The following is a 23,093-nucleotide window of genomic DNA, read 5'->3' as shown; positions in this document are numbered from 1 at the left end:
TAAAGTGTGACTAACAAAGCACAGTGCAACATAAAGGAAATTACTTCTAAAGAGCATCTGTTTTTAGTGATTTCAGGCACTGTTAGTAATATCGACATATATGTGTAGTTCCTGACCATAAATATAAAACACCTTCCTCTGTTGATGGAACTTTTGGCAAGGTATTTGTTCTCTCTAATGTTGGGCATGTCTAGAAGGATCAAAAATAGAACAGGAGGCAGTATGGGAAGCATACATTTATGCACATACCATGCCCAATCTTAGCCAATAGTGAACTCCCATCTATTTTAATAACCTAGAAAACGAGCTGCTTTTAAATCCCCTCCTGGAAAGAATATCAGCACAAAAATGTGTGACACTTGAGCGAGGACACTTGAGGAAATTGTTGTGTATTTTGATTCCTTTTTTAAGTGATGGGACTGGAAGGAGCTGGCCTGGTGTGTTTGGAGCACCTGGAAAATTGCAGTTGGCCTGGAACCGCTTGTGTTAAATAAGGTTGAATGATAAATTAAAATAGCAGTCAGGGAGATGCTGGTTTGGACTGAGCTCTGCCGTGGCTTGCAGTGTTAGCCCTGTCCCGTTGCTGCCAGTGGGATTGTTCCCAGGGAGAGGCACAGAACAGGAAGGAAAGGTGCTGCACAGAGCAGGTCACACCACTCTGGCCACGCACACACACTCCTGGAATGCACAGAGGGTGTGAATTCTGTTACCTCTTCCTTGGCTATTCAGACAGACGGAAGGGACCTGAATTTCTTTTTTTATTTTACTATGAGAGATAGAGCAGCCTTGCTCCTGGCTGGCAGTGGGAGGAGCAAGCAGATGAATTCCCAGTTTTAACCCCTTTTTCTGCATTTCGCTGTGTTCCTGATTCCACCCAAATTGCCACGAGCAGCCTCAGTTACCCAGCAAATCTGCAGGCAAATCTCCTCTCTCTCACATACGGCTGTTTCCAAACATGGTCTGTGTGCCATAGTGCAGGGTATGGTTCCTCTGTTGTCTCTGCTGTTCTGGGAGCCCAAAGGAAGCGTGGAGTTCCTTTCCCTTTTAGACAGCACAGGAGTTGCTTCCTTGAGCTGCAGCTTCCAGGCAGAGCTGCCCACCAGCTCTCCTGCCTGTGCTGAGCACAGCCCTCATCACTCCAAGCAGGATGAGGTGCTTCCATGCCTTCCATTCCCTCTGTGACTCCTCCACAAACTCTGTCTCCCATTTCCATATGATGAGTCTGAACAGGGTTCAGGAAAAGGATCCAACCAGCTGGAGCTGAACAGAATCTCAGGGTCCTGAGTGAGAGAGACTGGGATTGTACCTCGCCTCCTCTTCTCTCTGTTTGCTGAGGCAGCCAGGAATGCAGTACTGAAACCTCTGACAGCCCCTTCCCATTGCTGTGGGATTAAGAGGGAACCCTCAAGTTTGGAAGAGGGAAAATGCTTGTCTTTGGGGAAAGAACTGGACAGAGATGTTTCAGTGGCTGAAGTCGGTATGAGAAATAAATGTTTCATAAGCATGTCTGACTAGACTGAAATAAAGTGATAAGTAACAGGGCTGGAAGTGCTGCCAATTGTTGTTAAACTAGATAGCTCTGTAATAAATTCAGGTAATTAAACCCAGGAATTTGAGGCGATGGGAGAATTGCACCGAGTGCTTTGTTTTGTTGTCCCTTTCCAACCTCTGCAAACGAAGTGGGATAGTTTGGAGCACCCAGGACAATGAAGGCATGGTTCTGTAGGGCCCACCACAGAGCCCAGCAAATTTTTATTCTTGCCCTGTTCTGAACCAACCTGATGACAAGATAAGAAAAGTTCTAAATGCAGGAGAAGCTGAAAATGGAACAGATAGCAGCTGAGAAATTGTCAATGGACTAAAATTCAATTCGGGGTACTTTTATGCTTGTGCTGTTTCAAAGGTTTAACCAGGTCTGCCCTTTCTCTTTTTGCAGTAGTGGTTGAGGTCACTGGTCATGCCCATGTTCTTCTGGCTGCATTTGAAAAGGTAAATGAGGTGGTTTTTTTATCCCTCTGTTCCTGTTCTTGTGTATGTAAACATTTCCACAGGTCATTAGTTTATATTTATATAACACTTGGCACAGCAGAGTCCTGGCCCGTGACTGGGCTTCCTGGGTGCTGCTGTAGTACAAAGAATCATTTACAGCAGCTCCTGTGCAGCCTGTAATTATCATTTGTACCTGAGCTGGTCACTCAGGGAATGGTTTCCTGTGTGTGGAGAGGGTGTGTTCCCATGGAGGGTGGAAGGTGTTGGCCTTGGCTGCTGCCATGCAGTTTTCCAGGGCCTCATGATTTTTGCAGAACTGGATCTGCTGTGTCCAGACTCTGCTGCACCACTGTTAGGCCTGAGTTTATGCACAGGACCAAGCCCTCTTGGAAGGACTGGGATGCATCTGTAAAGACTGAGCTCCACTGCTTTTGAGTGGTGTGCTTGATGTAACTGACCCCTGCCTACATGGTAAGGCTAAGCTGTATGCACAAGCCTTGATAACAAACTCTCTTCCCATGGTAACTGGACCCTGAAAACAGTTGCAGTATCTATAACTGGGCCTGTCCATAGCATAACCCTGTTGTGTCTGGTTATGGTAATACTGCAGACACGTTTCCTGGGCAGGTGATACTTGGAGTGACATGCTGACGTGAGGCAAGAGGTGCTGCAGCAGAGCTGGAAATGTAGAGGGGAGCAGCATCAGTGCTGTGCTGTTGGAAATTCCCCACTTCCCAGCTGGCAGGTGGCTGACTTCTGTATCTCAATCTGCCTGGTTCCTGCCAGGTCCTAATTCTGTTCCTCTGAGGTAGATAATGTGGATGGTGACAAGCTGAGTCAGAGGGCATGGGAAGCACAGTCAGTCCTAAGGCAGCCATATGGCTGGAAGATGCTCTAAGTGTTCTAGGTGTTTTTTTGTTGGACTTGGTCTGTGAAGAAAATGAGTTTTCCCCTTTTAGAAAGGCTGCTCTGAGCATTGGCTTTGTAGGTAGCTTTACTCCTGGCAATTGGACATCTGTCAGAAATGAGATGGAGTCAGCTGCAGCACCCCTAGGATCAGGGCAGGGATATAATTGTAGTTTCCTCTGGCTGATGTGAGAGAACAACACACTGGAATCCTTCAGTCATAGTTCAGCCACTTCTTATCTCTCATCTTCCACTGAATACTTAAAACAAGATTAAAATCTTCCTTTTAATAAAAAGTCACAAGGCAAAGTACATGTTGAGTTCTTCATCCTCCCTGTTTGGTTAAAATATATTCCCCATCCTTAGAGTAATTGCAGCTTTTGAAGTGTAGGTCCATAAATCCAGGGGAGGTCCTTGATAAATGAGCGCTGCTGATCCCCAGAGCTGTTCAGAGGGAAGACAGACCAGCAGGACTTGGTAACTTGCTCTTTGTATGTATCTTTAAGATCAAAAGGATAACCTTGATCCTGTATGTAATCTGACTTTGCAGCTCCTCCAAAGGCAGAAACTTGTTTGCATGAAAGCAGGACTGTTTTGTCTGGGGTGCAATGTTGTTGTCCCTTCCTTCTGAGACTCCTTCAGCAAACAGATGCAGATCTGCAGCTGTTCACAGGACCTACTGGAGCATCCCCTGAGTCTCCTTTGCTGCTCTCTAGGCTGTGGCAGGGGAGTTGGTTTCTTTCAGTTTAGTGGCCCTTGTGGATGATGTGGAAAGTAGAACTGGCACACTACTCCCATCATTAATTTTGGCACCAGGCATGCACAGAATTGTTCCAGCTGTGCCTGCTGCCACTGAGCCAATGAAAGGCTTGCAGCTCTGAGGATGTGGAGCACGTGGGACTTGTTTCTGACTCCATCCAGTGGGCAAACCTTGTTCTCAGCCACATGGCAGCCCCCTTGCTCTGTCAGGGTGCTGGCCTCGAGTGACTCTGTCACTTGATGTTATTTAGGGTGTTAACAAATATCCCCTGCCAAGTCTTGCTGGACTGGCTGAAGAAGTGTCTGCACCCAGATGGACTGCTTGCAACCTGAAAGCATCCAGTGTGCCAGGGCAGTTTTGTGTGTGCTCTGACCCACTTCAGCCAGGTTTAACTTGAGCCAAGTCCATCTGGCTCTGCACTGGAGCAGACCAGTAGCGCTTTGATACCCTGTTCCACTAACTCTGCTGGGAGGGACTGCCATCCAGGCTGTCCTGCTGATACACACCCCACCTCCCCTTAGCTAGCAGACACATCTCTGAAATGAGTCAATTCTGATTTGTATACTTCATCTATTTAATGCTTTTTTTTTCCCTGCTAGCACGTTGATGGCAGTTTTTCTGTGAAACCGCTTAAACAGAAGCAGATCGTAAGTACCTGTTTCCTGTCTACTCTTGGTTAAAGACTTTCTGGTGTCCCACAGGTGCCTGGCTGTACCCAGTGGGAAGGTTTGGTGTTCACTGAGAGCCTGAGATCTCACCTCCTTAGCTCAGATATCACAAGCAAAGGCAGCAGTGTGCTGGCAACCCTTAATTTTGCTGTTTCGTCCCCCATCCTGGTGTGGTGCAATGTGCAGAAGCTGAGTAGTGCCTTATCGAGACTGGGGCTGCATCCAGTCCTGCATAGCCAGAAATACATCAGCAACTGCAAACTGCTACAATTGCCAAGAATTTCAGCTTCTAAAAAGAAATCTGGTAGTGATTCTGCTGCAAGGATCAGCTTGAAATGCCTTCAAGAAAGAGATGAAATTTTGGTGGTCGATCCTCTCCGCTTTAGCTATGTGCTGTGTTTTAGCTTTAAATGAGTTTCACTTTGTCTGCTTACTTGATAGCTAGGGATTTCTGATTTGAATTAAGTACCTTTTACTACAAAGAAGGTCATTAAGTACTTTAGTAAGACACTCTTTGCTCTAAGATGTTAATTCCAGTCCCCGGGTCAGAAAAGAGCTACAAGCACTATCAGTAATCATAGCTCAAGATGGCATTTGGTAATTCTCTGTCTGCCTCACCAAGGCTGTGCAGAGACACATGCCTTGTCCTCAGACTTGCTCATGAAAAGCCACTAATTTATCCCACTGGAGGGGTTTTTTTTTTGGGGGGGGGCAGTTAATTTTTTTATGTTTAAACCTCTGCTTACATGGTGTAAGTCAGTGTTGGGTTACTGTACACTCTAAGGTAATGTGTGCACCCTTCTCCACTCAGCACTCCAGACTCCCAAAATGGAGGGTTTTGCTGGGAATGGTGCTGTCCAGGGAAGTTCCACCCTACTGCAGGATGGTTAGCTGACTCCTGCAATGAAACAGTGTGTGCTTGTCTGTCTTCACTGGCAGAGCATGTCACCTTCCCACTCGGTGTTTGGCTGTGGGTACTTCTATTTTGTTGGCAGTCTGTAAAATGTAATGCTTGTGAGTTCTCTCCTGTGGCTTTTGAAATAGAAGGAAGCTCTTGTTAGAAAAAACACACAGCACCACTGAAACAGCATCCTCACCCTTACAAGCACAGAGCAGAGGTGTAGAGTCTATGTCTGGAGTAAACCATCTGTATAACACTGTACATTCTTTGCCATCCCTGCTTTTCTTTTGCATTTCCCTCCCTGCCATTGCCAGGGTTGTGGGTACCTTTTGTGGGTATTGATCAGGAAGCAGCAGTGCATGAGCTGAACTGCTCTGTGCTGGGATCAGTTGAAGTCTAAGCACCAACCTGTCTGAAGAAAGTCAGCATGGATGAATATAAACAGATGGATCAGCGGAAAAACATGACCTGGACTTGGCCAGTGGCTCCATGTGCATCTGCCGAGGCTGTAAATAGCAACGGAAGCCTTTGCAAGGATGACGTGGTGTCAGGGATGGGTTGGAGTAGCATGAAGGTGAAGCATTGTGTACAACCACCTACTCCTTCTTAATTACTCCCTCTCTGAAAACCTGGAGTTCTTCCTAGTAAGAGCTTTGTTGCACTGCTCACCCTTTCCCTACTGGGACAGAAGCTCCTCAGGATTTTTAGAGGGAAGCAGTCAAAAGCAACGCAGACTCCTGCAGAGACTTGGGCCTCTTTCTTCCCGACCTCTTCTATGCTTTGGGCTGACAACTTCTGCACTCACTGCCACTCATCATGATCCTCTGAAGAGTCAGGATGCTGGAACAAGGCTCTCTTTGAAATGCCAAGTTACAAAAGAACATCTCCCACATAATTGTTCCCAAACTTCCTGGGTGAGTTGTGAGCCGCTGCAGAGGGGTTTGCTCAGCAGTCCAACTGCTGATCTCACTGCCATGAAATGCAGGCCTAGAACAGATTGTCTGTGAGCTGCACACTGAGTTACACAGGGAGACTCTGGAATTAGTTTGTTGTCGCTGCTGTGTCCCAGCTCAGAGCAATTCTGAGCTGGCAAATGGGCTGGATACAGCCAGCTCCTGCCCCCACCTTGGCACGTGTCATCTTCTGCAGCACTGGAATCCCATGGCAAAGCCACTCCTCTTCTGAGCAGTGGCAAGAGGAGAGGAGAGAGGCCAGTTAGACATGGAAATGACAGAGGTCCTGGGATTGGCAAGCTCTTTTCAGAAGCGTGGTGCTGGTGCCTTGGCTTCTCTGCGTGTTGTGAGCTGGACATGGCAGGAGATGGCAGGAAAGCATTTCCTCCCCATGTTTGTGAGATTTGCCTGTTTGGTACCTTGCAACCCTTTTACCTGTCGCAAGGGTTTCTGTGGAGGAACACATCCTGCTCTGGGGAAGCTGCTGTGTAGCACCAGATCACAGAATCATTTAGGTTGGAAAAGAGCAGCAAGATCATCAACTCCAACCTGTGACTGATCACCACCATGCCACGCAGCCCACTCAATCTTTGAACACCTCCAGGGATGGTGACTCTACCACCTCCCTGGGCAGCCTCTTCCAATGTCTAACAACCCCTTCCATGAAGAAATGAGCCTCCCCTGGTGTTACAGATCCCTCTGCAGAGCCTTCCTACCATCCAGCAGATCAACACTCCCACCAAACTTAGTGTTGTCTGTGAACTTCCTGAGGGTACACTTGATCCCCTCACCCGGATCATCAATAAAGATGTTTAACAGGACTGAATCTTGACTGCCTCAGTGCTGTAATTCAGCTGCTCAGGGAGGGGTTGCAGGCACCTGCCAGTTTGCAGAAGTCATGGCTTGGAGTTATCCCAGGTTGGGGCTCTGAGCGACTTCCACCTCTGCCTCAAGCACCTTCTGCCACCACACCCCCAATTTAGAGATGCCACCAAGGGCCTGGGGATGGCAGTAAATGACACTGCACTAACGTAGAGTTATTTTTTGAGTGCTTCTCATGCTTAGGGACATGGTTTGTCTGTTCTCAGTAGCTTTACCTTATGCTGCCAGGGGATGAACAGGGAGGTGATGTGCTGCCACTGGTGTGCCAGTAAGGAGCACATCACTGGCCTGCTGGCACAGGCCATCTGCTGAGGTTGCAAAAATGGGTGGAAGTTCATCTTGGTTAAAGTTAAGCAGGACCTCACAGAGGAGAGGACCGTGGAAGGCTGCTTTCCTCTGGATTATTTGAGCTATGGGTGTGTTTTCCCTCTAGATGTCTGGGACAAGCAGAGTACTTGTTTTTTAGATTATTTTGATAGCCCAGCTAGCCATTTTTGTTACTCTCTGCTCAGACCAGGCAGGATGGGCTCTACTTTTTGAGCAAGGAGAAACTCATTCTTCCCAGCTGTCCTTTGCAATATTTGTTTCTGTTAACTTTTTCATGTCACTATAGGGGGGAGCTCTGGGTGCAACATGGACATTTGACAAAGGGAGGGAGGGAAGGTGGTCATAAACCAGCAAGGATAGAGCAGCTGTCACTCCAACTGTGGTGTTCTCCCCTAGGTTGACCGGGTGAGCTACCTGCTTCAGGAGATCTATGGCATCGAGAACAAAAACAACCAGGAGACCAAGGTAAAGGTGCCCAGGAGGCTCCCCCAGCTGGGGGTTTCCAGGCTGCATCTTCTGCTTTTGATCTTTACGATGGGGATTGTCAGGGCAATGCGGAGGTGCTTCCCAGAGTCAAGTCTATGTCATTCCTGCAGGCACCAAAGAAGCCCAGGGATGACAGATCATCCCTGGTGTCAGGCCCAAACAGTCAGTGGAGTTGTGCTGAGGTGATTTTGGGCAGCATGAGGATGTTCCCAGGGCTAGGATTGCTAGGAGAGAAGGGCATCAGTGCCCCAGGGGTGTGTCAGAGCACTGATTTTTAGGGCTTGTACAGAGCCAGTGTTGCTGCCTCTCTGCAGTCAAGGCGGTCATGCCTGGTGTCTGTGCTTTGCTCTCATGGCTCCTTCATGTTCTGGTTGGGGGTTCTGCATGTTCCTGTAGTTCTCACAGAACTGAGCTCTCTGGGGTTTGCAGTGTCCAGAGACATTCCTTTTGCATTCCTCTTGCACTCCCCAGCAGGAGGGAGCACAGCACCCGTAAGGGATGTGTATGCATAACCAGAAACGTTTCCCATCTTGAGGCAGGAGCTGCTGCTGGATCCCAGCCTGCTGCACAGCCCTGCACAGGTTATGTGACTGCTTTATTCTTCCTTTAGCCTTTGTAGAGCTGCCCTTTGCTGCCACCTGGGCTGTGGACTGGGCCACCCAGTGCTGGCCTCGGGATCACACTGCTCCAGGGTGTGGAGTCCATGATTAGCAAACCCTGGAGTAGCCACAGAGCAAGACAAGCAGGATTTCCTCTCCAGTGTCCTGCCCAGAGCCTCCTGTGATCCCTGTCTGCCTGTGCCAACACGTAGCACCTGAAGAGGCAGGAGGGAGAAATCTTTTCTAAAATTTTTCTTGCACAGGATCTATTTAACAGGATTCTCTTTGGGCCTTCCAGGGTCTTGTGATGATTCTCTTGATCCAGCAATGTTTGTAGCCCATCAGACAAGTGGCCTGGGGCCATTTTTGTTATTCGTTATTCAGCAAACCACATGAGTGGGACAGCAAAGAGCCTGCTCTCCCTCCAAAAAAAGGCTGGGTGAGGATGTGGCAGCAGCACAATTGCTGTTTACAGTGAGGTTGCCCATGGTCTGGCATGTGTTAGCCCCAGTGACCAAAGGGGCCCCAGGTGAAGGTGGAGGGTGCCCCATCCTGGGTCATCGTAGTGGGCTCTGACACAACTTCTGTGACATCACTGGGGAGACTGTGGAGTTTTCTGGTGTCAGTCTTATGGTTGGAGAGTGAGTTTCTCCTCCCAGCTTGATCAGTGGCTGTGATCCAATTTGTGGGGCTCTGAGAAAGATGGGTTCGAAGCACATTCACATTGAATGGGTGCACACTTTTACCAGGGTAGCTGTGGGCAGGTGAGCATCCTGGGCTGGTTCTCCTGCAGCTGCATCAGAGCTTGTGCCAGCACAGGAGATGCAGGAGAACCACTCACTTCCTCAGGGACCTGTGGATGCTGGGCTAGACATGGCTGGAATGACAGGCAGCACACAGCTCCTTTTGGGGCTGCTCTCTCTGTGGGGAAGAAAGGCTGGAGTTGCCAGAGTTCGCTTCCCTATTGACCCTGGAGCCACCAGGATGGGAGGCAGGAACTTGTTCCTGGTCAGCCTCAGTCAAGGGGATCCCTGCCCCAAAAGAGGTCCCCTCTGGGGAAGGACAACTCTGCCATGAATTCACAGTGCAGTGCCCTGAGATGAAGGAGTGTGAGCAGGGCTGTGTGAGCTACATCTTGCTCTCCTTGAGAAACCCCTGCCGAGAGCTGCAAAAAGAGAATTTCCACAGACTTCTGGGTGGGAAATTCCTGCAGGCTCCTGTCCCTTGCCAGTTTGGCATAGCCCCCACCATTCCCATGCCAACCTCTTGCCTCTCCTTGCAGCCTTCAGACGACGAGAACAGTGACAACAGCAACGAGTGTGTGGTTTGCCTGTCGGACCTGCGGGACACCCTCATCCTGCCCTGCCGCCACCTCTGCCTCTGCAACTCCTGCGCCGACACCCTGCGCTACCAGGCCAACAACTGCCCCATCTGCAGGCTCCGTGAGTCCCCCATGCCCCTTCCCAGGCTCCTGATAAAGCAGTGCAGGCTGGGAGAAGGAGCCTCTTTTACGTCCCCCTCCCCAAGGCTCAGCATCGCACGTGCTGCTGCTCTCACTGGCATCTGAAGATTCTCAGCACCTAAAATAAATGTCCTCAGACAGGAGAGGAGAATGGCTCTCTGTCCAGTGCCTCCCCGGCCACTCGCCCTCTCCCTGGGGTGGATCTGAAGGTGCAGATGCTCTGGGCTGTGCCATGTCAGCACTTGTTGTGTTTTGGTGAAGATGATGGAAAATACCCCAAAGGAGGGGATGGAGAAGCTTTATCCTGAGGGTATCTGGCTGAGAGAGCAGCCAGCACCACTGGAGGGCTGTCCAAGTACATAGCATGATTTTTTTCCTTCTGACAACCTTACCCAGATTTCACCAGGAGGCAGAGATGTGATAACAGTCGCTTTAGAGTCCTTTGCTCTGCCAGGAGTTAGGAGGATTTGCTTAACCCCTGCATTGCTCAGCTCTCAAAAGATGGAAAAAATTAAATACAGGTTTTGATACTCAGGCAGCATTTGCTGAATTCTGTGTTTTTTCTCAAAAGCACAGAGGCACAGGAGGCCCTTGAGAAATTTGTGTTTTTGCTGGAAGAGGCAGAGTGTGTATTTTACCCTCTGGTCTCTGATGCATTTGGTTGTTTCTAACTGACAATTCTCAGGAAAAGAAATAAAGAGCCTAAGACGGATGTTCAGCCTGAGAAATTAAGTCCAGACAGTCCAAACATGGCAAAGAGCAGTAACCAAAAGCAAGATCCCACCAGAGGAAGTGCCAGACAGCCTTCACTATAAGTAACACACCATAAAACACAGGAACAGCATTGTCTCATCTGCAGGCTGCAGGGGAGTGGGTTGTATTTGTTTGGAAAATGCCCCCATCTCAGACTTCCTGGGAATCTGCTTCTGGGGAGTGCAGAGGCAGAAAGGATAGATTTGTACCTCTGTTCTCTGGCTCTAGGCTGATCTTGAAGGGGCTGAGTGCAACAAGAACTAGGGAGATGCCTGGCAAGTTCCCACAGCTGCATCAGAACAGATGTCTGCGCCCTTGGCACAGGGGAACAAACAATATTAAAGATCTGCAAGATAGAAGAGATCTGCAGGGAGTGGAGATCAAAGCTGTGGTGGTGGGAGGACTGAGGGGTGGCTGTGCTGCAGGCAGGAGTACAGCCACTAATCCTCCAGCTGGAGCCTTTCACCACCACAGCTGGACTCCAGGGCTGAGGTTTGTGGGGCCTGAAGGAACCCAGAGGGGTTTTAATGAGTCCCCCACCCAACCTGTAGCATGCAGTGCACTCCTGAGGCCGAGCTCATGTTTTTCTTACTGTGGTGTTGTGACCTACCCTTTAGGGGAACTTTTCTGGGCCTCTACACTTGTACAGTACCTGAATTACCCTGTCCATGACTGTACTGGGGCAGGCAGTGCCTGTTCTCCACAAGGGCTCTGTGTACCCAGACTTTTCAGCCAGCTGATCCCTTCCCTGTGTAGATCAATGGACTGGAAGCCTGACCCCGTCACTTGGCTTTGGAGTGCTCCATGGCCCAGCTCCCCGTGCACAGGGGAGCTCCCTCCTGCCAACAGTGTGTCTGTGGCAAGGTGAGGAGCTCTGGCACGGCCTGGCCCTGCTGGGCTGTGCAGTCACCACCTCCTGTTCTCTCCTAGCCTTCCGTGCCCTGCTGCAGATCCGGGCAGTGAGGAAGAAGCCAGGGGCTCTGTCGCCGGTGTCCTTCAGCCCTGTCCTGGCACAGAGTGTGGACCATGATGAGCATTCTGTAAGTACCTGGTGACCCCTGTACAAAGCCTGGGCACTGGTCTCAGCCTGAGCAAGCAGCTGGTGGGTGCATGAGTTGTTTGGCCTGATGGCTGGGGGCCCTGGGACCTCAGGAGGTTTGGTCAGACCCTCCACTGAGGGCTTCCCAAGCAGTGTCGCCTTTTTTATCAACCTGCTAGACTGCCATGGGTTAGTAACACAACTGGATTGGAGGAAACAAAGCCACAGAAACCTCAGGATGAGAAAGTTTCTTGTTGCCTGGCCCAGCAGAAAAGTGGCAGACTCTGGGCATGGCAGGGTGGGAGCTGGGAAAACAGGGCAGAGGGGTTCCAGCTGGACTTGCACACACATCTGTGTGGCAGCACACGGATGAAATGCACTTGGCACTGGGGTTCCCAGCGTGGGAGCAGACAGGCCTCCTTGTGGCAGCTTCCCTGGGTGTCTTGGCACGCATCTGAGGGAGTGTGGGATGGGAAGTGTTGTGGTGGCCTCAGGGCCCAGTTGCATGTCCCCAGTGTGGTGAGGGCAGCAACTCATTGCCTGAGCAATGCTGTTGCACAGCTGGCTCTGCTGAGACACCAAGATTAGAGTGAGGAGAAGGAGAACAGCATCTAAATCATCCTACAGGCTTTCATGGGAACAGATACTGTCACAGAAAAAGGCTGGGTTTATCCATCTGCCCTCTGCTGCCTTCAGCTAGGGCTGAGGAATAGGGTGGTGGAGAAGCCCCGAGGGTTGTGGTGAAGCAGAACGTGGTGTATGGAGGACACGGGTGCTGTCACCTGCAGCAAGGTGAGGAGATGCTGTGTGTCTCTTCCTGTCACTAACCTCAAGAAACAACTTCTTTAAAACATGGTTTTCTCTTGACAGCGCCCCTTTAAACCCCTTAAGGTGAGCTCTGTCTCCCTGCCCAGCAGGAAGCCTAGAAGGGAAGTAAGAACAGTAAGTGGACTCGGCTGGTTGCACTTGACAGTTCTCTGCCAGCAGCGTCACCTGCACATGACAGTGTTACACACGAGGGCTTGCTCACATGCTGGGTTTGGCCTGTGCCCCTGCCAGGCTGTGACACTCCACATCCTTCACATTGGCAGTGAGATGCTCACACCCTGCACAGAAGATCACTGACATCCCTGGTTTGCCTGTGGAGGAACAAGCAAGGAGGAAGCAGCTTGGCATAGGGGTGCTGACTCTCAGGGACTGTCCTCTGGCTGATTTATGGTTCCTGGCCAAGATGTTTTTACAGCTTCATAGGAATGTGGACAAGCTGCAGCCCCCACAGCTCACCTAAAAGCTTCCTTGCACTTACCTCATCCCCTTGGCAGTTTGGTGTGGGCACATCTTGGTGTGGTTTCTGGTGCTGAGCTGTAGAGGTGCAGTTGGAGCTGGTCTTGGATTCAGGAGCACTGGCTGTGACAGGCTGGTTTGCTTTTATGGAAACAGGAAGGATGGAGCTTGTCTTGGTTGGGACCCTCTGAGTTGGTTTGGGAGTGTGTAACTGGACTGCTATGCTGGGGACAGCATGAATGGCAGTCGTGGGGGTCCAGGAGCTGGGAAGGGGAAAGGTGAGGGAGCCCCCAGGCCAGGAAGGCTGCTTGTGCCCTCTTTGTTTACTCCCATCAAATACAGCCATGGCTGTCATCTCTGTCAAGGAGGTTGCGGTTTTCTTTTGCTCAAGCCAGCTCAGATGCTCAGCCTTGTAGGAACGTGGCTTGCTGGGCTTGTCAGGTCTGAAGAAAACCTGGTGCTGGGTTCAGGTTTGAACCCATTCTGGCTCTCTGCAAGGCTCCCACAGGGACTAACAATGTTCCTGGGTGTGTGGTGTGAGTGTCCCAGAAGGGAGTGGTGTCTCAGTGAAGGTGTCGTAGCTACTGGCTGGGAAATCCTCCTCCAGCCTCTGAGCTGTGCCGTGCAACCTGAGCTTTCACCACAGCACCCCAAATGGGCAGCCTTTGAACCCTCAGGGCCTGGTCTGCACAGCCAGGAGAAAAAGTCCCAAACATGATTCAAAGGGGGTTTGTCTCCCTGACTTTTCTGTCCACAAAATAGCACAGCTGAGCTGCTGTCTGCAGATAAAAGGTTTTTTGGAGATGGCTTTTGGCCCCATCACCTACAGCTGGCAGCAGCTGAGAACCCATTCCTTGTTTAGCTGAGCTGTTTATCTTCAAAGCTCATAACCATCACAGGACCAATACTGGGATGTGGGTTAGTGATTGACCCCAGGTGCCACTCATTCTTCCTTCCCCATCAAACCTAAGTCCTCCAGTGACCACAGGTGAGTCAGTTCAGCACTCAGCTCACAAAATTAGTGGCTGTGTTGGAACAGGCTGCTGGGCAGGCTCATCTGCAGCTGTGTGACTGGGACATGGGGCACACAGAAGCTATGGGGGTTCATGGCCAGGCTTAGCAGCACCGTGCCATCCTCTGTACAACTTAGAACCACCTCCTTAAGGACACAGGGCTGAAACAGCTCAGTTTAATGTAGGCTGGACTGTTGCAGTGTCGCCTCTTGATTTGCTGGGCTGAGCTGCCTGTGGCCTCCTGGGTTGCGCATAAACCCCATTTGTCCCTGTGTCCACAGTCTTTATGATCAGGAGGATTTTTGGAGTTAAACTGGTTGATTTAATGGCTTTGCAAGGGTCCCTTTGACTGGCAGCTTTGTGATTTACAGAGGGAATGGGAATTGGTGTGGTTTTCCTTCCTCCTTATGGGTTTAGTGGTTCTGTGATCCCTTTCCTGCCTTTTAGCAGAGGTGACTGTGCAGGGAGCCAGTGTTAACAGCTGAGAGGACACAGGAGAAATGGAATTGGCGTAGGCTTCAAGAACCATCTCACATGCTCCCCTCCTTCAGCTCTGCCTTGTTGACACTGGTGATGCTGTGAAACAGCTGCATGTTCCATGGCTGGGAGCACAACTGGGATGTGCCTTGAGCTGGAAGGGTCTCTGATCCATTGGAGGAGCTTTCAGGGGACAAAATCCAAACATACTTTATAGCAGCTTTTTAGGAGCCTGCTTTCTCACCCTCCTTGCCCAGCTCTTGAAAGCACTGCTCTGGGAACTTGCCTGGAGCATCGACAGCATTACAGCCCTGAGGGGAATGTGTGGCTGTTGCTGGGGAGGGAGCCAAGGTGTCCTGGAGAGGTGGCTGTGGGGATGAGCTGCCTGGTGGGGGGGGGGGGGCAGGGGGCTTCCAGCCTGGTGATATTTTCCTAACATCCCCCTTCCTTCTCACCCACAGAGCTCTGACAACATCCCCCCAGGCTACGAGCCCATTTCCCTGCTGGAAGCGCTGAACGGCCTTCGCTCGGTGTCCCCCTCCATCCCCTCGGCCCCTCTGTACGATGAGATCAGCTTCTCCGGGGTGGTGGATGGGATGCCTCCCGCCAGCCGCCCGCTTGTGGGCATGGACAGAGCCCTGGAGGGTGGCCACCAAAAGGGCAAGCGCAGCAAGTCTCCAGACAGGTCAGCAGGGCACAGGGTCCACTCCTTTTACAAGTCCTGAAGCTTGGTGGCCACACGCACTGGGAGCCAGGAGAGGGCTCTGGCTGGTCCCATCACAGCTAGCACAGCTAACTCAGAATTTTAGGAGGCCAGGTACTGGTGCCAGGGAGAGAACTGGTACATTGTCCCTGTGTTCAACCTGAGGTTACAGCTCTGTCACCAAAAGAAAGAGGATTTTTAACAAGGAGAATTTAATCACAGAATCACAGAATGGTTTGGGTTGGAAAGGGCCATAAAGCTCATCTCGTTCCAACCCACTGCTGTGGACAGGGACACCTTCCACTATCCCAGGTTGCTCCAAGCCCTGTCCAACCTGGCCTTGGACATTTCCAGGGATAGGGCAGCCGCAGCTTCTCTGGGCACCCTGTGCCAGGGCCTCATCACCCCCACAGTAAAGACTTTGGATGGAAGTGTCTCCTTCCCAATGCACTTAGTCCTTGAATTTACATTTGATGTCCAGACCTTACTGGGTTTCAGCTTTCCGTGGAGCTCCTCAGTAGCAAAGGAATGGGGAGAGGAGTGAGCTGAATTTCAGAGCACAAAGTGCTGCACTGAGATCCTGTAGTTCTTGTCTGAAGGCTCCTCTGTTGGCCCTCTGATGGAGGGTTTAGGTGAGGATACAGGGCTGTTCAGATCAGATCAGACTGGGTTTGTTCCTGGAATTCCTCACTGTGCTCCAGCCCAGATTTTCGCCTGGGAAGGGAGCCCTGAAAGTGTGAGGAGCAGTGTGGGACCTGGGCCTCATGTTGCTGTGCCAAAGTTTGGCACCACTTGGCTCTGTCCCACCCTGCTGCTGCTGCTCTCCATGTAGCCAATACCGAAGGCTCTGGTGAATTCAGCTCCCTAGTCTGAGCTCCTGCCCATGAGAGTTGGCTTGTGCTGCCCCCAAGTCCTCCAGGCCCCAGGGTGCTGGCAGCTCCCTGCAAATGGAGTTTCTCTTGCTGCAGCACACTACGGTCCCCCTCATCCCCAATCCATGAGGAGGATGAGGAGAAGCTCTCCGAGGACTCTGACTCGCAGGCGGTGCTGAGTGGGGGTGAGCTGGTCCTGAGGGAGACCAGCTCTCCAGAGGTAAGTGTGTGCTCTGCTGGGGGGGCTTCTGAGCCAGAGCTCCTCTTGGGGGGGCTCCTCTTGGGGCTTCAGACATGGGAAGTGACTGCTGAAGGGCCATTGCCCAGAACCAAGAGTCTTGGCTGCTTTATTTACCCCTAGGGCTCCATGGGGAAGGAGGTAGCCACTCCCTGTGCTCCTGACACCTCTTTGGGAGTGGAAAACCACTCAGCTGGAGCCGTGGCAGAGCTGACCTTCCCCAGCATCCTGGGCGAGCCCAGCAGTGTTTGGGGCAGGGGTGGGAGCTGGGCCTTAGGAGCTTCCAGTGCCCACTGCTGGTAAGACCCCTCCATCCCAGCCTTTGGTGCTGCAGCACTGGGGGCAGCCCCCTGCTCCTGCCCTGGAACAAGCCCTGGCCCCATCTAAGCTCCCTGGAGAAAGCCAGAGCAGGAGAATGGCACAGCAAAGGCCTCCAGCTGCAGAAGTAACCTGTGCTGTCCCTCCTTACAGAGCGTGGCAGGGGAAGAGATGGAGGAGGCCTCATCGGTGCAGCAGGGTAGGTGTGGGTGCAGCCAGACCTCGGCTCAGTGTTCAGTGCTGTTGTGGTGGGACAGGGACAACTGGGGAATGAACAAATGAGCTCTGAAACATGCAGCCCCCTAAGTCCATCTCTTGAGGCTCTGTGCTTCACCAGGGAAAGGTCTTTTCTTGGAGGCGAGGGAGCAAAATCCACAGATCTCCCTGGTGTATTAGCCAAGCATCTCACCTTGCTCTGAGCTTTACTGAAGTAGAGCTTTCCATGCCATGGGCTCTCCTTGCAACACTGAGAACACCACTGAGGTCCTGGTGAGAGCATCCACAGTACTGGGCACACAGGATGGGTCTCTGGGTCTTTGGGATGGGTCTCTGGTGCTCAGTCAGGACCCAGAGGGGACAAGGATGGCGTGAGAGAGAGTGATGGGCACGTTTTGGGCCACAAGGCTGCACGTGAAGAGGTGGCCCTTTGGCACTGTGACCTGGGCCAATCTGACTGGCACTCCTGGGACATCAGCTGGGCTGGAGGGACCTGGGGAGCTTCCTCACATGGACCTCGACCCACCCTGGCCGTGAGCCCCCGCGGTGCTGTGCTGGGGGCTGAGGGGCCACGCTCTCGGCTGGTTCCAGGTAGCCGCCCGCCCTCGGTGGAAGATGTGCTGCAGGACGGCGGCTGCGGCGAGAGCCGGAGCCTGACGCGGTCCGAGAGTGACGCCCCGGTCGATGTCTTCCTGCCAGGTAACGGCTGTGCCGTTGGGGCCGGAGCTGCCACAGTGGCTCCAGGGCCAGGGGGTTTGTGGAGCTGTGCTCCGCAGCCCTGGGATGGGACTGGAGCGCTCCTGCCCGGTGCATGGGCTCCCGCTTCCTCCCAGTGGGCAGAACGAGCTGTGGGCAAGGGGGGCTTACACAGAGGTAACTTGGCCCCCCTTCTCTCTCCTCCTCCCTCACCCTTGTGTCTCTGTCCTTCCCCTCCTTTCTTCTCTTGGGCTGCAACCACTCCATGGCACAGTTCTGTGTGACAAAGGCCTCCTGTGCGCTCCCAAATGTGCTCCTGCTTTTGGGTGAGGGAGGGGAACCATCTGGGCCAGCTGCTGGGGAACTGGGGCAGTGTTGTCACGGCGGGGAGGGTCCCGGTGTACCGTGCTCTGAGCACACCCATGGGACACTGCACTGTCCTCACCTCTGACTGTTGTCATTGCAGCCTGTTTTCTTCCGTAGAGTCGCAGTCTGTTCTGAGTTACCTCTCTAATGTCTCCTTCCCTCTCTGTCTGCCTTCCTCCCTCCTGTCTTGGGCAGCACTGGGTCCTGATTCCTGCTCTGTTGGTATAGAGGAGTAAGCTGGTACGTCTTCTCATTCTTCTTATGCATCCCTATTGTGTGGGGCAGCAAGGCCCTCCTGGGAATGCTGGCAGAGAGCGGGGATGGGGCTGGTCCTGGCCATCGGGGCAGGACGGAGGGGCAGCAACCAGGCCAGGCTCTGTCCTCACTCCCTTCCCATTCCTGGGTGCCCCTGGGTGCCAGGACGCCAAGCAGGGCAGCAGAAACCCCTCCCCACTGGCTTCTGCTGTGCGTGGGCTCTGCTGCCTCCTGGGCACTGCGAACATCCAGGCCCCTGCTGGCTTCTCCCAGGCTGTGGCAGATAGTGTCCCCCCTCAGTGTCCTGTGTCCCCCCTGTGACACTGAGCCTGCAGCTGAGGGCATGCAGCATTGGCTCCAGCCCTATCTCCTGTGGTCAGTCCAGGCTAGGAGGGCTGGCTGAGCACCCTGCCAGGGCTCTTTGACGCCAGGGCTCCATTACTGAGGCTGAACTCGCTTTTCCTCACCCAGGCTCATCCGACTTCACCCAAACGCTCCCCGTCCGCGGCACCGGCAGCCCCACGCAGCCCCTTCTTTCGAGCAGACCCGTCGCACCTGGAGGACGAGCAGAGCCTCTCGTGAGCGGGGCCGGACCCTGCCCGTGCGCCGGACCCCGCCAGGGCTCTCCCGGGGGACGCTGTGTGGGTCTCGCACCGACACGGTTTCGGCACAGCCCGTGCATGTTTCCTGGCGGTGGGTAGGGGCTGGTGTCGTGTTTTACGTGGGAAGGTGTCTGTGGGGGCCGGGGCGGGGCGTTTGGGATTCGAGTCGCCGATGAAGGACACTACCGATGTATATTTTGTACTTACCGAGCACAGCCCTTTGCTGTCACTGCCCCTGTACATAGCTGTGGCCCTCCCTGCCTGCCGGGGCGCAGGCTCCGCGGGAGCGGGGAGCGCGGGGTCAGGCCCCAGCCCACCCGAGGCAGGGGGTCGTGGAGGTCAGCCCCGTTCCCAGCCCGTGCGGGGTTGACCCCCCGCGCCCCCCGTTCCCGCAGAGCCCGGCGCTGCCCACGCCGTGTGCCTTGTTCTGCTTCTGCGGGGGGTCCCGGGGCACATCCCCCCCCACCTCCCCGTCTATGTTTGTAGTAATAAACCCGTGGAGCAGCCACGCGAGTCCGTGTGCACCGGGGGAGCCGGGGGAGCCGGGGGGCTCCGGCCGCGTCTGCACGGGCGGGGCGGGGGGGAGGGCTGAGGGGCGGGCAGGTGGAGGCGCGGGGCCCGGGGCGGGCGGGCCAATGGGCGCAGGGCCCGCCGCGGGTGGGGGCGGGGGCTACCGCGGAAGGGGCGGGGCCAGCGCAGCGGGGCGGAGACTGACGTGAGGGGCGGGCCAGGGCACGGGAGGCGGGCTCCGTGCGTTCCCGCCCCCGCCTCCTTCCCGGCGTTCTCTGCGGCGCCCCTCCTTTCCCCCGCGCTTCGCTGTGATTGGCCGCGCGCGCCGTCGGCCCCCGCGCGCGCCGCTGCCCTAATAAGGCGAGCGGCGGCGCGCAGCCGTTCCCGCCCTCATTGACCGCCCGCGGGGGGCCCCGCCTCTGGCGCGCGCGGGGATTGGCGGGCGCCGCCGAGAGCCCATTGGCCCTGCGGCGCGCGGCGGCGCTCCCATTGGCTGAGGCGGGCGGCGGTCCCGCCCCCGAGGCGCCGTGGGCGCGGCGCGTGCGCGGAGCGGGCGGCGGTTGGCGCGAGGCGATGGCGGGCCGTGGGGACGATGGCGGCCATGGGCCCGCTGCCCACCATGGGCGCGCTGCGCCTCTGCCCACGCTCGGCGTGCCCGGCGTGCCCGAGCTGAAGCCGCTTACGCGGTACGAGGCGATGCGGCTCGGCCCGGGCTGGAGCCACTCGTGCCACGCCATGCTGTACGCGCCCAACCCGGGCATGCTGTTCGGCCGCATCCCGCTGCGCTACGCCGTGCTGGTGAGGGGCGGGCGAGGCCGCGCCGGGCCGTGGCTGGGACCAGGGCGGGGGCGGGCGGGCCCTCGGGCTGGGTCGGGGCGGACTGGGCTGGGTCGGGCCGCGGGCTCCGGGGGCGGCGGGCTGAGGGGGCGGTGGCTCCGCGGTAGTTCCCGTGCAGGGTGGTAGTATCAGGCTGGGCCCGAGCCCGGGGGGGAGCCCCCGGGCCCGCGGGTTTGTGCGGCCGGGGCGGAGAGCCCCGGCGGCCGGGCCGCTGTCGGTGAATGGTCGTGGATGCGCCGGAGCTGGAAGGGCCGCGACGGAGCGGCCGCGACGCCTCCCGCGCTCCTCCGGCTCCTCCGGAGGCCTCCGTGACGCCCCCTCGCCCCCCGCCGGGGGCCGCGCCGTGCCCCATTAACACCCTGCGCCTCTATTGCAGATGCAGATGCGATTTGACGGACTGCTGGGCTTTCCCGGGGGGTTCGTGGATCGCCGTTACTGGTCCCTGGAGGACGGTCTGAATCGGGTGCTGGGCTTGGGTTTAGGCTGTGTGCGCCTGACGGAAGCTGACTATCTGTGCTCGCACCTGACAGAGGGGCCACATCGCGTGGTGGCACACTTCTACGCCAGGCAGCTCACCCTGGAGGAGCTGCACACCATCGAGATCAGCGCGGTGCATTCCCGAGACCACGGGATGGAGGTGGGACACCCGGGAGGGGTGTGCGAGCTCTCAGTTAGCCCAGGGAAGGCACCGCTTCCCTCCTGGGTCTGCCGGGCTGCCCTGGCCAGCCCGGCCGGGGAATGCACCGCAGGTAGAGCTGCCGGCGGCAGGTGCCCGCACCGCCCGTGGCATCGGCGTTAGGAACTGTGGCCGGGGTCGTGCCGCAGGCTCTGGAGCATAGCGAGCTCGGGCTCCAGCCTTTCCCGGTGTCCACCCACGCAGGGACGAGCCCCGTGTTACCGCTCGGCCTCAGGATGCAGGCGAGGGCCATTTGCAGCTGGGGGGGGATCTCCCCCTGCCCTGGGCTGAGTGCCCCGGACTGGACCGTGACCTCGGTGTGGTGATGTCGCTGTGACCCGAGTTCCTCCCGTGCGGGAGGCACCTTCCTCCTCCCGGGCAGCCAAGTGCGGCTGATGGCCGGGGCAGAGCGCGAGAGCCAGGGCCTCCCCGCGCGCCCACGGGGCGCTCGGTGGGTGTCGGCAGCCGTGTGAGCAGAGGCAGAGGGCTCTGGGTTGTGGCCTGGTTGAGGGGGACTCGTGGGTCAGTCGTGGTGTCCCCACGCAGGGCAGGGCTGGAGGGGAAAGTGGGACTCCTCCCCATAGTGGGCTGGGGCAGCGGGATCCCCCCAAAGGGGCAGAAGGGGGAGCAGAGCCAGGGCTGGGCTGAGGGGATGGGCAGGGAGAGCAGGGGCCTTGGTGGGGTTTGGGAAGGGGCAGTGAAGGGGCTCAGTGGGGCTGAGGGCAGGCAGGGGCAGGGGCTGGTGTGGGAGGGAGGGGCAGGACCTGGCACAGGGGCAGGGCAAGCCTGGGGCCAAGGGCTGGCGGGCACTGGGTGAGGGTGTGGGGCAGAGGGGGGCGCAGGGCGGGGGGGCTGGTGCTGCCGTGGCCCCTGCTGAGCTGTGCCTGTGCTGTTGCAGGTTATGGGCATGGTCCGTGTCCCACTCTACACCCAGAAGGATCGCATGGGCGGGCTGCCCAACTTCCTGGCCAACTCCTTCGTAGGAACCGCCAAGTTCCAGCTCCTGTTTGCCCTGAAGATCCTGAACATGGTGCCGGAGGAGAAGCTGGCCGAGGCGGTGGCTGCCACGCAGAGGCCGAAGAAGGCGGCCATCGACCAGGCTGGAGGGGCAGCAGGACACCTGCATGTCCACAAGGCAGGCAATGAGCTGGCTAAAGCGGGCAACGAGCTGGCAGAGAGGGCAGAGCACCCGGGTGCAGCACAGGCGGGGGCCGAGCAGCAGCTCGTGGGGCTGGAGGGCCAGGCCCTGGCAGAGCAGCTGGCGGGGGCCGAGGCGCTGGAGCAGCCAGCGGGGCTGGGCGCTGATGCTGTGGCGGAGCAGCCGCTGACAGAGGCGATGGAGTGACGCCGCTCTGTTGGCATTCAATTAAAAGTGGGTGAGCTGAGAGACTTCTAACTTTCCGACCCGTGGCTGGCTGCAGTGGCTGCCCACGCGATCCCACTGCTCAGCCAGGAGGGGTTGGGTTTGTCTAAAGCAGGGAAAAGCGATTTTATTTTTATGGCCATTAAACTCTTAAGCGAGCTTCCCAGATCAACCTGCACAGCCCCTGCAGGGAGTTCATGTGCTTATGCGAGGGCACCAGAGCCTTAGAGTTATGCTTTGATTTCAGGGACACACTGCTGCTGTCAGGTCCCTCTTTCATTTGTAAGGAACAAAACATCTAATTTTTTAAATGCCCTGTCTTGACGTGGCTGTGTTGGCACCGGGCACAGCTGAGGCCTGGGGCTTCTGGTCAAGCACCTCTGCCCATGTTATTGGCCGGGCTCCTGCTTGGGGTGCTGGCACAATGGGGCAGCCATGCCATGAATTCCCTCTGGGGCACTGGGGATGCTCATGTGGGTCCCCACCTGGAGATCTGTGGGAGCAGGAAAGTTGAATAAATGGCTTTGCTGAAAGTTTGGGATCGTTCTTGAGGGCTGGTGCAGAGCCTGCAGTGACCCAGAGCTGGGGATGTGCAGGGTGGGGGAGCACAGAGGCCAGGGGTGAAGGGCAGATGTGGGCTGGCTCAGGTGCTACACCACTACACCCTTGAGATTTTGGGCTGCTCCAGAATGCCTTGTGCTCCCCAGGGCTCCAGGCAGGGGCTTGGAGCAGCTTGCCCCAAGTGCAGGAGCACCTCCCAGGCACTGGCTGTGCGCCTGAGGGGCCTTGGTCCTGGCTGAAATGGGGGCAGCCAGCGAGGAGCCCAGTGCTGCAACTGCACAAGGCCCCGGTCCATTTCAGCTGAGCCTTGGGAAAATCCACTCTTCCTGCAGCCCTGTTGGAAGGACGGGCTCAGCCCTGGAGGAACTGCTTTCCCTTCCC

At 55.5% G+C, this 23,093-nt stretch overlaps 2 protein-coding genes across 7 annotated transcripts in view; both read left to right on the top strand.

The window, feature by feature from the left end:
- Positions 1 to 19,271, top strand: part of MGRN1 (mahogunin ring finger 1) — a 50,117-nt gene extending 30,846 nt beyond the window's left edge. The window contains exons 7-18 of one of the 6 annotated variants that reach the window (XM_039560360.1): positions 1,937 to 1,989; positions 4,255 to 4,302; positions 7,783 to 7,851; positions 9,754 to 9,913; positions 11,617 to 11,726; positions 12,596 to 12,667; positions 14,961 to 15,184; positions 16,171 to 16,294; positions 16,784 to 16,829; positions 17,438 to 17,545; positions 18,137 to 18,148; positions 18,635 to 18,791. In XM_039560360.1, the coding sequence (XP_039416294.1) occupies positions 1,937 to 1,989; positions 4,255 to 4,302; positions 7,783 to 7,851; positions 9,754 to 9,913; positions 11,617 to 11,726; positions 12,596 to 12,667; positions 14,961 to 15,184; positions 16,171 to 16,294; positions 16,784 to 16,829; positions 17,438 to 17,545; positions 18,137 to 18,144 (1,022 nt within the window). In that variant the 3' untranslated portion in view covers positions 18,145 to 18,148; positions 18,635 to 18,791. The other 5 variants (XM_039560358.1, XM_039560356.1, XM_039560361.1 and 2 more) reach the window with 5 other exon arrangements.
- Positions 19,272 to 19,814: 543 nt separating this feature from the next.
- On the top strand, positions 19,815 to 22,684 carry NUDT16L1 (nudix hydrolase 16 like 1). Its single transcript, XM_039560233.1, has 3 exons — positions 19,815 to 20,073; positions 20,489 to 20,749; positions 21,687 to 22,684. The coding sequence occupies exons 1-3, from the start codon at positions 19,849 to 19,851 to the stop codon at positions 22,131 to 22,133; spliced, it is 933 nt and encodes a 310-aa protein (XP_039416167.1). The 5' UTR covers positions 19,815 to 19,848; the 3' UTR covers positions 22,134 to 22,684.
- The last annotated feature ends 409 nt before the right edge of the window (positions 22,685 to 23,093 follow it).

The sequence above is a fragment of the Corvus cornix genome, chromosome 14 (assembly GCF_000738735.6).
Source record: "Corvus cornix cornix isolate S_Up_H32 chromosome 14, ASM73873v5, whole genome shotgun sequence".
Classification (NCBI taxonomy): Eukaryota; Metazoa; Chordata; class Aves; order Passeriformes; family Corvidae; genus Corvus; species Corvus cornix.
This window is presented reverse-complemented; position numbering and strand designations above follow the sequence as displayed.